The sequence below is a fragment of the Canis aureus genome, chromosome 22 (assembly GCF_053574225.1).
Source record: "Canis aureus isolate CA01 chromosome 22, VMU_Caureus_v.1.0, whole genome shotgun sequence".
In the NCBI taxonomy this organism is placed as follows: Eukaryota; Metazoa; Chordata; class Mammalia; order Carnivora; family Canidae; genus Canis; species Canis aureus.
The window spans coordinates 6,797,189-6,813,151 of NC_135632.1; the positions used below are offsets into that span (position 1 = coordinate 6,797,189).

The 15,963-nt window shown below is 38.5% G+C and overlaps 2 protein-coding genes across 8 annotated transcripts in view; one reads left to right on the forward strand and one right to left on the reverse strand.

The window, feature by feature from the left end:
- Positions 1-15,963, reverse strand: part of MED12L (mediator complex subunit 12L) — a 323,065-nt gene that overhangs the window by 205,154 nt on the left and 101,948 nt on the right. The gene's annotated exons all lie outside the window — the stretch shown is intronic.
- GPR171 (G protein-coupled receptor 171) lies at positions 8,477-15,237 on the forward strand. Its single transcript, XM_077864701.1, has 2 exons — positions 8,477-8,594; positions 13,203-15,237. The coding sequence occupies exon 2, from the start codon at positions 13,275-13,277 to the stop codon at positions 14,232-14,234; it is 960 nt and encodes a 319-aa protein (XP_077720827.1). The 5' UTR covers positions 8,477-8,594; positions 13,203-13,274; the 3' UTR covers positions 14,235-15,237.

A 15,963-nucleotide genomic window follows, 5' to 3' on the forward strand; every position in this document is an offset into this window, starting at 1 on the left:
CTCTCAAAAAGAATAAAATCCCCAAGCTATGATAAACATGCTTGACAAAACTAAGGTTACCATATATGTTTGGCTAAATACATCTGCAAAAGAAACTGGCTGTGCTTATTCTTCACAATCTCCACTGGCCAGGGCAAATTAGTAAATACTGGTATTTTACATGCCCCCCACCCACCCTGAGCCATGAGAGAAAGCAAAACTAAAAAGAAATGAGGAGCGCCAAATAATGTCTTTGTAACCAATGAAGCAGATGGGTAATGTGAAAATCAAGATTTTTTTTTCAGGAAACAACTGTGCAAGCCAGGTAAGAATACTGTAAAAAGCAACACTTGATTAACCGTTACTGCGTATCAAGTCCAGAACTACAAAAAAAAAAAAAAAAAAGTAGAGTAGTGGCAACAGTGAATTAATCCAGAAACTTCCCTGAGATTACCAGTACTAATTTTTTAAATTACGTTATGGAATAATTTTGTTTCTGTAGCTAGTTCATAATATGGTTTCTATAATACATATTTACCTCAGAGACAGTAAAATAACACTTAACCATATTGTATAGAAGCAGTGCGATGAAAGGAGTAGAATATTTTAGGAAGTGACATATGGGTAAGGAAAGCCTCGCTGTTAAAGTGGTTCTTTTGTGGGGATGTCCTGTCATGGAAAGATAATTTGCATGTCACTGGTTATCTGGCAGAGAATTGGTGAGCAAAAGGGAGTAACAGCTTTTACCGTTGAAGACCACACCACACCAGTTCTCTCCTAACCCCACCCCCCACAAACCTCACAGTGTGGTTTACCCAGAAGGAAGTCTCCTGTCATTCTGGGGGGATGGTCTGATGTCACAGATATTTTCTCTATTAATGAAGATACTATTTCTCTTCTTATTTTTGTCCAGAGTCAAAGGATATAAATAACAGCAATGAGGTTAGGGACAGAATAGAAAGGGAATGGCACATACTTTACTACCCTCATCAAGGAGAAACAGAACTTAGTGTAAGGGTGTTTTCTAGAATTTCTAGGTTAATGCTCCAGGTGAAGCCAATGTATCAGAATTGTTTAATTTGCAGGTAACAAAAAAAATACAACTAAAATTGCAATGAAAAGAGATTTACTGGCTGACAGACCTAAATGTTCCAAGTTGTAGGTATGGCTTAATTTAAGGGCTGATATAGGGCCTCAGCTGATGTAAGGCAAGCTGAGTTTGTACAATTTTTCCAGCCACCTTTCATGATAGTAGTTTCCGCTCATAGGAAGCTGTGGATACTCTTTTCATGGTAGCAAAAAGAAAGCAGCACTTCCAGACCTTAAATCTTCACAGTCAGTCCTCCAGAGAATGTCTTCAGAAACCGGGAACTCAGATCTCACTGGGTCATCTGGTCTCATGTTGCATCTCAACCTGTGCCCAGCAGACTCGGACATGCTGGTTGCCAATTATGGCCTGACCCTGGTATTAGAGGCAGACTGGACACCGTGAGAGCCTAATGGACAAGAACCGGGGAAACTGAATTTCTCAAAGGGAGAGTCTCGTTTTTACAGCTGGGAAAAGAGTATGGAGGCTGCTGGGCAGATCACCTAAATATGAGCAGCACTCGCTGCAGGCAGTCTTTGTAAACAACCACTGTGAGATTCATGCATCTCAGTGGGCAGTCCATGTGTAATCTTGTAGGATTATGATCTCTCTGTTTCTTGATTCTTATCACAACTGTTTCTTTTATTTAAAAAACAAAAAAAAAAAAAAAAAAAAAACAAAAAAAACAACTACTTTAGAATATTCCGTATAGGTAGCTGAGTCAATTACCCTTCAAAATGGAATCACAGTTTGGTTAAAATGCAAGAATTCCTATTTATGAGGGACTTCTAGTCATAGTAAAGAGCCCCCTTTGAACACCTTCCTATTAGATTTCTGCAGTCCACATGTTGCAAAGCAGCTAGTGGCACATGCTATTCTATTCACAAGGCATGTTTCTTTCTTTTCATCGTTGCCCCAACTATTAAAAACATGGGGAAACAATTGGCTGTACCTAAGGGCCTGCCGGCCTCACTTGGGGAAGCAGCAGCCCTCAACTCACTATTACCCCCAGCTTTTCTTGTTTTCTATTGTTTCTTACAACCGTGCATATCATCATGCCTTCTTTTCCACCATAGGCACCTGAGTTTATAAGCCACCCAGGGTACTCTGAGCACTTTAGAACTTGCACTACAGCTTTCTCTACAGAAGGAGCTGGAAAGGACCTGGAAAGGGGCCCTAGGTGGCTCAGTCAGTTAAGCGTCTGCCTTCAGTTCAGGTCTTGATCCCAGGATCCTGGGATCAAGCCTGTCAGGCTTCCTGCTTCACACATAGCCTGCTTCTTCCTCTCCCTCTGCTACTCCCCCTACTTGTGCTCTCTCTCAAATAAAAAATGAAATCTTAAAAAAAATAAAAATAAAAAAAAGCAGGACCTGGAAAACTTCCTTTTTCCCAGGTGCACTCCAATGCAGTTTCAGGGTTGACAGAAAATACAAGAAGCTATGTCATTTCTATGTCTCCCACCCACAACAGAAGTGGGAGTACAAGCACGAAAAGAGGTACTATAGAAATAAACCCATCTCAACAACAATAAAATATTTGAAAAGTATTTTCACTGACTAAGACTACTTGCTACTTTTTGAATGCACTGCATTGTGTAAGTCTGACTTCGCCCATGGTCATAGTTAAGATTTCCTCCATAACCCACCTCAACCCACTTCCCCAAAAAATAAATAAATAAATAAATCGAAAAAATAAAAATAAAAAATAAAAAACCCACTTCCCAAAATTTATCTTCACTCCTTTAAGGACCTGAAATAGAAGACTCTGGACCCAGGATCATCTTGTTCTATTTCCAGTCCCCAGATGTCACCAGCCGCAACCCACATGGTATTAGTAAGCCAGTGGAAGCCCAGAGTTATACTACTACTTCCTGCTTCCCTCTCAAATCCTAGGTTACTGGTATAACTGCTAAATCTTCCTCCAAAGAGCATGATAAAGACCTACGGGCTGACTTTCCTATCATTCCATCTCCTGACATAAAAGGACACTGAAATGTGGTTCTCATCATCTCCACACAATACTTCACACTACTTAAAAATAATTGGATAATCTCCTTTCCAAACTAAACGATTCTCTACATTTAACTGGGAGCTTTTTCAAGCTGTTAATTATTTACTTTCTACTTCTTACACCGCAGCTTTCGGAAGGAGCACTAGCTCTGATATTTACTGACTAAAATGAGAAGTTAAGCCTCATTTTGTTTGTAAATGAAATGCCAATTTCAACTCCTTATTAAATTATCTCCTAGTTTAAAAAAAAAAAAAGGCCACTATTAAAAAAATAAAAAACTTGCAATGCCATGACCAAATGTATTTTCTTATCTGGTTGATACTATGAAAGTACTTAGGCAAATTAAAAGGGAAAATGCTATTTTTTTAATAGGGAAACCAGGACTTCCACCAATGCTATTTAAAATAAGTGTTTACAAAGTTACATTCAGAATATTCTCATTATTGCGCAGAGAAAAGAATCATCAACAAACCAAAGGCAATCTACTGAATGGGAGAAGATATTTGCAAACAATGTGTGCAAAAAACAATTCGTATTCAAATATATATATATAAAGAGCTTATAAAACTCAACACTAGAGGGCAGCCGGGTAGCTCAGCAGTTTAGCACTGCCTTTGGCCCAGGGCATGATGCCGGAGTCCTGGGATCGAGTCCCACATCAGGCTCCCTGCACGGAGCCTGCTTCTCCCTCTGCCTGTGTCTCTGCCTCTCTCTCTCTCTCTCTCTCTCTCTCTCTCTCTGTCTCTATGAATAAATAAATAAAATCTTAAAAAAAAAAAACCTATAAAAAAAAAACCCTCAACACTAGAAAAACAAAGAATATGATCAAAAAATGGGGAGAGGATTGAACAGATATTTTTCCAAAGAAGACCACAGATGGCCAACAGACACATGTTCAACATCCCTCATCATCAGGGAAATGCAAATCAAAACCACTAGAGCATATGACCCTACACCTGTCAGAACGGCTACTGTAGAGAAGAAATAACAAGCACCGGCAATGACGTGGAGAAAAAGGAACACTTGTGCACGGGCGATGCAGCCAAACTGTGAAAAACGGTACAGAAGTTCCTTAAAAAATTAAAAATAGGGATCCCTGGGTGGCTCAGCAGTTTAGTGCTAGCCTTGGGTCCAGGGCGTGATCCTGGAGTCCCGGTATCAAGTCCCACAACGGTCTCCCTGAATGGAGCCTGCTTCTCCCTCTGCCTGTGTCTCTGCCTCTCTAACAAATAAACAAAATCTTTAAAAAAAAAAAAAAAAAAAAAGAAAAATTAAAAATAGAGGAGGCACCTGGGTGGCTCCATCAGTTAAGCATTCAACTCTTCCTATGTCTCAGGTCATGATCTCAGGGTCGTCCTCTAGCTCTCCTGCTCCCTTTCTCTCTCTCTCTCTCTCTCTCTCTCTCTCACTCTCTCTCTCAGTAAAATAAATCTTTAAAAGAATATTAAAAATAAAATACCATATGATCCAGTCATTCCAGTCCTGGGCACTTACTCAAAGAAAATGAAAACACTCATTTGAAAAGGTATATATGCGGGACGCCTGGGTGGCTCAGCGGTTGAGCATCTGCCTTCTGCTCAGGGTGTGATCCTGGAGTCCTGGGATCGAGTCCCACATGCAGCTTCCTGTGGGGAGCCTGCTTCTCCCTCTGCCTGTGTCTCTGCCTCTCTCTCTGTGTCTCTCATATAAATAAATTAATTAAAAAAAAAAAAAGAAAAGGTATGCATGCACCCTGTGCTTACTGCAGCATTATTTGCATTTGCCAAGTAGAAAGCAACCCAAGTATACACCCATAGATGGTTACACTGACACCTTCTAAACAGTAACAAAAATATTCTCCAGCTGGGAGCTAAGGAGCCAGCTTACAATCAATAAACATGTTAAAATTTTCCTAAAATACTTGGTCAAAACACAAAGCCCTGCATGGCAAGGGACAGGGTTAATTTCTCCAGAGAACCTTCTCCTAGAAAGTAGCAACAGACTTCCTAACTCTATCCTGAGCTTTGAACATGTGTTACTCACCACTTCTTGAGAAATGGACCATAACCATTCAAGAGGAAAAATATATATATATGAACTTTAGTGACTAAAAAGAAACAAGATAACCTTTAAAAGTTCTTTCTTAGGGATTTCCCGTATTATTTCATAGCCATCAATCAAACAGCACAGTTAGATCTCACAACTGAAAGGTAAAATGAACTGCATGTTGACCCAGTAACACTGTACAGTCAATAAAAGGGCAGAAAAGCAAAAGGACAGGCAAGGGGAATGAATATACTCGGCCACTCTTACAATCGAGTTCACATTCCAAGGATACGCAAAAACACTTTTGCCTTCAAAACATATCCACCTTTTTACTCCCTGTTTCACTAAAAAGGGAAAACTGAGACAGTGTTTAAGTGATGCCGCCGAAAAAGCAACATCCTGGAAGCTCTCGTGTCTGTGCCTCACTTTAAAAGGACTCTTGTCTAATCACACCTGTCGCTCTCAGATCTGAAGCTGCCAGTCTCAGAGAGTCAGGGGAAAAAAAGTCTTTGGATTAATCCGGGTGGGGAAAAGGGATGATGCGCTTTAAAATTTTTTCAAAATGTGAACACCTAAAACACAGTGGTCCCAGGGAAACGGCAGACAAAAAGCCACACACACATACACACACACACACACACACACACAGCTGGAGAACTGTCTTGATCACCAGCATTTCTTAACCAAGGAATAGCTCCCTACTCAAAGATCATTTTAAAAAAAAAAAAAAAAAAGCTTCAGGATGCAAACTATTTTGAGTTGGGAGCATCCTGAGTTGCCAACTCTGTGAGAAGCGTGGGCACAGTAGCACACGGTTCCCCTGCTCCGGGCACTGGAATTCAAACAAAGGCAGGGCAGTAGGGCAGGGGGTGGCTGGGTGGACCGGCCAGCCTCCTCTGCAACTCCTCTTTCCACCTACCAGTTCCATTTTAAGCAGCATAATGAAGTGGCAGGTCACTGTAGTCCAACTGTGTAGCTTTGGACAAGACCTCAGTCTCCCCATTTGTAAAGAGAGGACTCTAATCGTGTGGATTTCCTTAAAGAAAAGGAGTTCTCCAGACCCACATCTGGCTGTGGCACTGGCTACCTACTCCAAAATTCATTTTCCCATGCCTTATTAGCTCTGAAGGGCTACTGTGCTCTTAAAAAAAAACAAATTTTAAAAATGTTAAACATAAAAAAAAATGACACTTCTACTGAAATACTCTTTGGTATTTGTGTTCAACAAAAACAAAAGGAGGATTTGTGTGCACAGAAGATTTAACTACAGTAAGATTTTGTCAATTCACAGGGCAATTTTGCTTCAATTTTTACTAAAAACAAGCAAAATATCCATTAAAGTAACAAGTACGTCATTTCTTTAGAAGCACTGCCATGACCAAGGTAAAGGAAAAACAACTTCACCTCACTTCTTCCCACTTGGGTTTTTGAAATACTGTGTTAGTGATGACATGTAATTTCCCAGAACACTAACAGAATACACTCTGAAAAACATCTGTCCTTAATGAAACAGATAAAGATGTGACTTTTGGAAATTTCAAATGGAATTCATGTTAAAAGCAAAAACAGGGATAGTAACCCCCAAAAAGTATATTTTCACTCTGAGTAAACTTCCACAAACTATCAGATTGCCTTCAAGCTCATTCTCAAAAGGAAGAACGTGGTTCAGTTTCACTATTAAAAGATTGGTTTCTCACCATTCCAAAAAGGAAATGGAACACTGAGAATGAGGGTACTTCAGCTCTTTTATATCTGGCAATCCAGACACAAAAACTGTGGCCACGGTGGATTTTTTAAGAATATTTGAATGTACTTAATTCTGTCTGAGTAGACCCCCAAAGAGGACAAGGAAGTAAACATATAGATATGCCTACCTAAAAAAAAGAAAAAACAAACTATACTATCAAAAACCTTTCATTCCAGTTTTCCTGCAAATCATGTTAGAACCAACCATTCACCACTCAACGGTCAGCTAGCTCCATCTCACCAAATTCTCTCCATCCCACCCTCTCTGTTCCCTACCGAATATAAACCCCAAGCATAACTTCTCACTTACTTGACTACCTGTAAGTACATCTTTTTGGGAGTGTATTTTTCATTGAGTCGTGTCCAGCAACAATGAACACATCTCATCTAGTTTTTTGAGAGATTTTTCTTCTTAAAAGTCCAATACCAAACGGATTCATTTTGGATTCTGGAGAGGCTTCTTTTTTTTTTTTTTTAATTATTATCTGGAAAACTGATTACGGATTATCAGGAGAAAAAGAGATGAAACCTAAGTACCTACCCAACCAATGAAGCACCACTATAAATAGGGCCCTAAATGACCTCAAGAAATGGTTTTGCACTCACAAATCAACTCTGGAGTAGCAGACTTAGGACTCCAGAAAATATGGTTAAGACATGAGCTCATATCCTCTTTCATAAAAGCTACTCTTATACAAGAAAGAAAACTTAACAAAGCCAACTGATGATGTGGATGAGCTACAGTGACTTTATTAGGTCCCTCACCATGCTGAGCTCCACTCGGACACTCAGTAAACATGTGCTCACCACAGGCAGAATGAGCATTAACCCAAACATTTTAAACACATGAGAAATACCCAGTGGAGGGTCCTTTTACATATAATCTATTAATTACTAAATACTTGTCTCAATTCCTTAAGCTATTTGGGCCAAATTGACAAATGCTCATGGCAGGCCTACTTAGAAAAATAGATCCAACATATCCTTGAATGAAAAAATTACAACTACACAATATATTGACATTTTAAATGGGTGTGTATACACATGGAAAAAATTTTAAATTTGTGCCAAAATCCATGTATGTGTCAATTTATGTACCAAAACTGTTAACAGTAATTATCTCTGTGCATGTAATTTTCTTCTTCTGTTTCTACTTCCAAATTCTTCCACGATGAATATTAAAGATAAATAAAACATGAACTTTACCAGACTATGTACAATCACATCTTTTGTTTTTATTGATAGATGTCTCAGCAGAATCCAAACTGTAACAACTGCTTTAATTATAGCTTCAAAAGGGGGATGTGTATCGGTATGTATACTAAAGAAATTTTGCTTAAAGACCTAATATATTTAACTCGTAATCCTTTTTCAAGGCACAAGAAATGATGTTTTTTAAAATCATTATGAGAAAAATATATCTTGGATGCTTGAAAAAGAAGATGCTGGGTATTACAATGGACAATAAAATTTTTTCCTCTAAAAGAATACACAAATGAAAGCACACACAAAATTGAACCTCTTCGGGAGACTTTCATACAGTTAAACTACTTAGAAACCACAGTTTCATCTACGTCAATATGCAACACTTTAAAACCACACGAAAAGGAAAGGAAATTTTTAGTATAGCCAACATTCATGCGATGGAGCTGCTATTGCTACTGCTACTGCTGAGGCCAGGAGGACAGCTCATGCTTTTCTGAAGATTTGCAGCAAGCCCACGGTGGCTCAGAGAATATACCCCCAGGTAGGTCCTCTTAAAGTACTTGATGTATTTAAATATCTTTTGATGGAAGGGGAAGCTATGATGTTCAGTGTTTAAAACATGTAAATTGGAAATGCCAACGTGTAATAAGGCCGCTGTGTAAGAGGGCATCAATTATTAAACTCTAAGTAGATTCTTGCTATGAACTACTCTATAAGTTTCTTCTATCTGATGACCCCTTCCATCCCTCTCAATTAAAAAAAAAAAATTTATACAAGACTGAACACTTATAGGTGAGCATAACTATTCAAGAACTCAATTTTATATTTTATAATAGGATGGATAAACACCCTGTTGCATTATAGCAGGCCACAACAGATCTTGAAATGACTTCCCACTGCAAACACTATGATAGGTAATTTCAAAGGGTTTTTTTCTTTTTAAGATTTATTTATTTATTTATTCACAAGAGACAGAGAGAGAGACAGAGTCACAGGCAGAGGGAGAAGCAGGCTCCCTAGGGAGCCTGATGTGGGACTCGATCTCAGGACCCTGGGATCACGACCTGAGCTAAAGGCAAAAGCTCAACCACTGAGCCACCCAGGCGTCCCTTTCAAGAACTTTCTATTGTGACTTTCATAAAAAAAATAATAATAATAATAATAATAATTTTCTAAACAACGGACACTCTGTCTAAACAAGAGACACTTGAAATCTTTTCTAGATTTTTGCTGTAACACCTCTGAGTACTTCAAATTTCCACAGGCTAAATAATTACTTGACAAAATATTTATCAAGCACTTGGTTTTCAAATTTGTGAGAGACGACACAGAATGCTATTATAGTATAATTCAACCTCTAATCGACATACCAAAAATTTTAAGTGAAGAGACTTGTTTTTCATTGCAATCTAGACTGAGGTTCATGAAAAGTAAGTGCGAGGCACTACAGGATTGTAAAGCATCATCAAATAGTTACGCTATAATTATTTTTAAATAAATTACCTATAAGTGGTACATATGGCCAGTTCTAGTTAGAATATTAATTGATCAAAACAAATCATTTTCTTTTTTTTAAGATTTTACTTATTTATTCATGAGAGACACAGAGAGGGGCAGAGACACAAGCAGAGGGAGAAGCAGGCTCCCATCAGGGAGCCTGAAGCAGGACTCGATCCCAGGACCTCGGGATCATGACCTGAGCCAGGACCCCAGGATCACGAACTGAGTCAAAGGTAGACGCTCAACCCCTGAGCCACCCACGTGTCCCAAAACAAATAATTTTCTAATCCTCCTCTTTACCATACATTCATCTATAAAATGAGACTTTATTGTTTAATTATATGAGCAACAGGAGCACTTAAAAAAAACACACACACAGTATTATGTTAACTATTTTCAAATAACATTTGAAATACAAGACCGTAAGGCAAAACCCTAACATCTGGTAAAGGAACAAAGAGCAAAGGTAGGACACAGAGACAAGGATCAGAGAAGAAAAGGATGGTCAGAAAGCCAAGGTTCAAATAAACGGTTACTACTGAAAAACAAATCCTAAAAAGTCAATGAAGCCTGGAGTAGACCTCAGACACAAAGGGCATATTCCAGGCATTTTAAGATAGGAGGGATTTAGATATAGAAAGAATAAGGGCAGAAGGCCTAGAAAATGATCAAAAGGGTCAGTCAGATGCTGGCCTGCTCTTACAAGCTGGAAAATCTTGAGCAACATCCAAATGCCAGACTTCAGTCTTCTCAACTGATCTGAGACTTGGACAAGATGCTATCAGTAAAGGTTCCCTCCATTCTTAAAGTCCTATGATTCCCCAAATTTTATCACAAGCAGAAGTACAAAGGCAGCAAGGAGCAGCTCACACCAGAGTAGAGATACCACCAATCCAGGAACTGAGATAAAGACAGTAGGGCTGGTTTGAAGCAACTAGGTCACAGGAACTTTTGAAGTAGGGAGGTTTACATTTAAAAGACAGAACCTAGATTTGGTTTTTAAACAGATCTATGGTAAAAGGTAACATCAAAATACTTGAAATCTGAACTTCTTTCATTAGTATTCAGAGGCAAACTTAAGAACTAATATATTTCCGCTCTCTTATATGAAAATTCCCTAGAATATCGCTCCTACCACATAGTAAGCACTTAGTAAGGCTGGCTGCTATAATAATAATAATGATCATCATCACCATCAGCATTATTACTATTATGGAGACAGAGTTCTAGAGTGCTTTTGAACATACCTTCTAAGATCTAAATGTCTGAGCTGGGATCCTGGCTCAGGATAATTTAACAACTATATAACCTTGGGTGTTACTATATCATCTCGTTGCACCAGTTTTCTCCTCTGCAAAGTAGGGATAGGAACATCTACATGGTAGGAATGATGAAAGGTTAAATAAGCACATGTAAAGTACTTAGCACAGTGTCAGAGTAAGTACTCAATTTTCACTGAGTTTAGTGCAGAACAAATTATGCATGAACCCTAAAGTCCTATCTCAAGTAGGGAAAGAGGAGGGAACGTGTATCCTTTTTTCAAATAACACTTGAATTTATATTTATTCACGAGACACACAGAGAGAGAGGCAGAGACACAGGCAGAGGGAGAAGCAGGTTCCTCATAGGGAGCCTAATATGTGGGACTCAATCCCAGGACCTTGGGATCACGACCCAAGCTGAAGGCAGAAACTGCCACTGAGCCATCCAGGTGCCTCTTAACACTTGAATTTATAAAGTTTTATATACATCTGCTTTATCAATCTGCTTGTATTGTTCATCCCAAGGTGTACAGAGGGGATCATTAAATAATCTGGAGAATTAAGGATCAGAAAGGCTTCATAAATCTTTGTTGTTGGTTTACTTTTAAAGGGAGGTTTCTTTCTTTTTTTTTTTTTTTTAAGATTCTATTTATTTATTCATGAGAGACACACAGAGAGAGGCAGAGGGAGAAGCAAGGTCTCTGTGAGGAGCCCGATGTGAGACTCGATCCTGGGACCGTGGGATCACAACTCATCTGCTGAGCCACTCAGGCGTCCCTAAAGGATGGTTTCTGAGAATGGGCTTATTTGTCCTTTTTAGCCACTATACTTAAGATTTGCTATTTTTAAGAAGCATAAATCAGTTTTTTTTCTGCTAAAACACAAAATCTTCTGGTCTTTAAAACAAAAGGAATGTGTTTAATATGTATGAGGAGGGTGCACACCAAGAAGCAGCACCAGAAAGATGTACCTGTGGCCCTATGAGCATTAGTTTGAACCAAGTCAAAGAGAGCAAATGAAGCCCAACTGGTTTAACTTATACTTATGTCCCAGATTTGAAGGGAACATGACAGAATTATCAGTGTCAATCACAATGGTTCTAAAGATATGTCTTATACTTCTGGCCTTAACTGTCACAAAACCTACAGTGAAAGAAAATAAGTATTATAGTTAGATATTTTCATACTAACACAACTGAGCTTCTGTTTGAGAATTTTGTAACCAACGATCATATATTCTCGTTCTAGAAGCCTTTAAATACATTTGTGGTCAAATTTCGCAAAACCACTGACCTGACATAGAAACATCTATACAAGCATTTTTTAACAGAAATACAACACAAACCACAAAGGCACTTTAAAATTATGCAGGAGCTGCATTTGAAAAAGCAAAAAGAAACAGGAGAAATTAATTTTAATTATATATTTAAAATATATTTAATCATATATTTAACCTACTGTATCAAAAATACCATTTCAACATATGCTGAATATAAAAGATACTTTACTAATTGCACTATTTGTATAAAATAGTGCACTTTTACTGCTCGTATTTTTTAATATAATATTTTAAACCTTTAAAACCTGGTATTTAAAATATTAAACATTTAAAATCTGGTGTGTATCTTGCATTTACAGCACATGTCAGTTTGGGCTGGCCCCATGCTCAATAGTCATCTGTGGCCACATACTGGACATCCCAGGCCTAAGTCACTGGGAAAAGGGAAGGAGGAAAAGGAAGGAGTAAGCACCAATTCTAAGACCAGATTCTAAGCCTTCAACTCTTTCTGCTAAAAAAGAAAAATGAGATGCAATTGTGATTATGAACATGTTCTAGTACATGACATAACAAAGGGCCTACTTTTAAAATAACTTCTTCTAGATCACAGGACAATTTTCTGTCACCGGTTACCTGCCCTGTCAGCCTGGGTTCCTCCAGCATGAGGAGCTCTTTCAATCTATGAAAACAGCAAGCCAGGAAGCCTCCCTGAAACTTCATGGGCTCAGCCACAAACAAACCAAATTACCCTCATTTCCTCTCTGTTTCTCAGAATTTCAGTTCATTTATCTCCTCTGCAAACTAACTTCCAACCCGACTGATAACAAAAGAGCTATCAGAACACAAAAGTGTGATGTTGAAAATATCCCTTCTAGAAGCAAACCTATATATGGGATTTTCCAAAATCACGAAATCAGATCATTGGAAAACCCAGGCTTCCTCACAACCTATGATGTTCCCACCAGTCCATACCATCTGTTCACCAATAAAATTCTATCTAAGAATTAGAAAAATCGTGACCTGGTTATTGTGAGTGCAGATGTTTTTAAAGAAAATAATTTCCAATTTTAATTACTAACCTCTTTCCCCTACCCCCTTTTTTTAAACAGATTCTTTGGATTTTTTTTTTTTTTTTTTTTTAGGGGGGGAATAGAGTCATCCATCAGAGTCATCCCCTCAAGATGACAAACAGTTCTACCTTCTGCCCAGTTTATACAAACCTGGAGCCATTCACATATTTTTTTTATTTAGTTTTCCTTGTTGGAATTATTGGGAGCGGATTTGCAACTTGGGCTTTCGTACAAAACAAGACAAATCACAGGTGTGTGAGCATATACTTGATCAATTTGCTGACAGCCGATTTCCTGCTCACCCTGGCATTACCAGTGAAAATCGTTGTCGACCTGGGAGTGGCACCCTGGAAGCTGAAGATCTTCCACTGCCAAGTGACAGCCTGCCTCATGTACATTAATATGTACTTATCGATTATCTTCTTAGCATTTGTCAGCATTGATCGCTGTCTTCAGTTGACCTACAACTCCAAGGTTTATCGGATACAAGAACCTGGATTTGCCAAAATGATATCGACCGTGGTGTGGCTGATGGTCCTTCTTATAATGGTGCCCAACATGATTATCCCCATCAAAGACATCAAGGAGAGGCCAAATGTAGGATGCATGGAATTCAAAAAGGAGTTTGGCAGAAACTGGCACCTGCTGACAAATTTCATATGTGTAGCGATATTTTTAAATTTCTCAGTCATCATCTTAATATCTAACTGTCTTGTCATCCGACAACTCTACAGAAACAAAGATAATGAAAATTATCCATATGTGAAAAAAGCCCTCATCAACATACTTTTAGTGACTACGGGCTATATCATATGTTTTGTCCCATATCACATTGTCCGAATCCCATACACTCTGAGCCAAACAGAGGTAATATCTGATTGCCCAACCAGGATTTCACTCTTCAAAGCCAAAGAGGCCACACTGCTCCTGGCTGTGTCAAACCTCTGTTTTGATCCTATCCTGTACTATCATCTCTCAAAAGCATTCCGCTTAAAAGTTACCAAGACTTTTGCTTCACGTAAGGAGACCAAGGCTCCAAAAGAAAAATCAAGTGGTGAAAACAGTGCATAAAATGTGGGATTTCTCACTGCTAAGTAAGACCATAAGTACTAGGAAAGAGAGAAAAGTGCCTTAGTAAAATACAGCTAGCATATGTGGCCTGGTTTACTGAGAATGTAAGTCAAGCAGTACTCTTGTGGTTGTTAATAATCCTAAACTCAAATATTTGTACAAAAAAAACAAAAGAAAAAAAAAAAAAAGATCCTGTTGAACCAATGTAAACATCATCCTTGAAATCCAAAGGTGTTTTATGACACAGACTCAGAGGCATTCATGAAGTGTTTGTTTAAATACCAGGAACTGACTTCTTGACACAAATATGTAAAATAATCTCTTGTAAAGTACCAGAAAGCCCTTCAGCATCACAATTTAAAACCATTTAGATCAGGGGCACCTGGGTGGCTCAGTGGTTGAGCACCTGCCGTCAGCTCAGGGCGCGATCCCAGGGCCCCGGGATCGTGTCCCACATTGGGCTCCCCACAGGGAGCCTGCTTCTCTCTCTGCCTATGTCTCTGCCCCTCTGTGTCTGTCATGAATAAATAATAAAATCTTTAAAAAATAAAAATAATCATTTAGATCATACCAAAAAAAGTCCAGCTGATTTTTAAATGAAACCACCCGTGCCTGATTTATTTTTTAATCCACCATTTCAAAGATGGTAACCTTTCAGCTCAGTACTCCAATTTTTAATCCTTAATTGTTTTCTAACACAGTAACAAACTGTTTACTTCTAAAAAGGCTTGGAGGGATGCCTGGGTAGCTCAGTGGTTGAGCATCTGCCTTTGTCTGAGGGCGTGATCCCAGATCAAGTCCCACACTAGGAGCCTGCTTCTCCCTCTGCCTGGGTCTCTGCCTTTCTCTGTGTCTCTCATGAATAAAAATATAAAATCTCAAACAAGTAAGAAACTAAAATAAAAAGGCTTGGAAATACATGGGTAGTTTTTAATGTACTTTATATACTTATATTCTATCAGTAGGTTATAAATAAAGACCTTCTACTGTAAGTAATGACAAATCCAGTGCTCTTATTTTGTAATAATGTGAAATAGACCCCACAACATTTTCAAGCAAGTTGCTGAACTATATTGACTGCCGAAACTACTGTTTTGGAACTAGAAACTCACATCAAAGGTACAGAAAAAAACAGCACTTATCAAATGGCGTTAAAATAGACATGCCAAATACACATAGCAAGGCCTCGTAAGGAACACAGCACCTGCTGGATTGATTGGCACCACGGCTGAGGCTGGGGTCACTCCAGCTCTCAGGGTCACAACACTTAGATCAAATTCTCTCTACTGCCAGTAATGCAGAGAAGATTCAGTAGAGGGTATTAAATAAAAGACTTACTTATGAAAAAGAAGACTGAAAAGTCTAGATAACCATACCTGAGACTTTGTGGGGTTTTCTCATTTCAATAGCAAAAGCCTGTATTACAACAATTGGCAATACATTTGCATTAGCGGCAGAGATGAAGAAATGGTGCTCCTGGTAGCTCGTGCTCTCACTCTCTCCAGCTCGCCCACTCTCATAGCTCAAGAGTAGACACTTCACTTTAATAAACTTTCCCATTTGTGTTAAAAAAAAAAAAAAAAAAGAAAGAAACAAACAAACAAACAAAAAAGAAAGAAAGAAAGAAATGGTATTCCTGGAAGCTAACAAAACAAATTTGATTCCAGAACCATTTTTAGTTCTGTAACCGAGATGAACCCAAAACAATTCCAGTGTACAATTTCAATAT

What these genes read in the sequence shown, in the direction of transcription:
- GPR171 (XM_077864701.1), top strand. Translation starts at nt 13,275, where the DNA reads ATGACAAACAGTTCTACCTTCTGCCCAGTTTATACAAACCTGGAGCCA.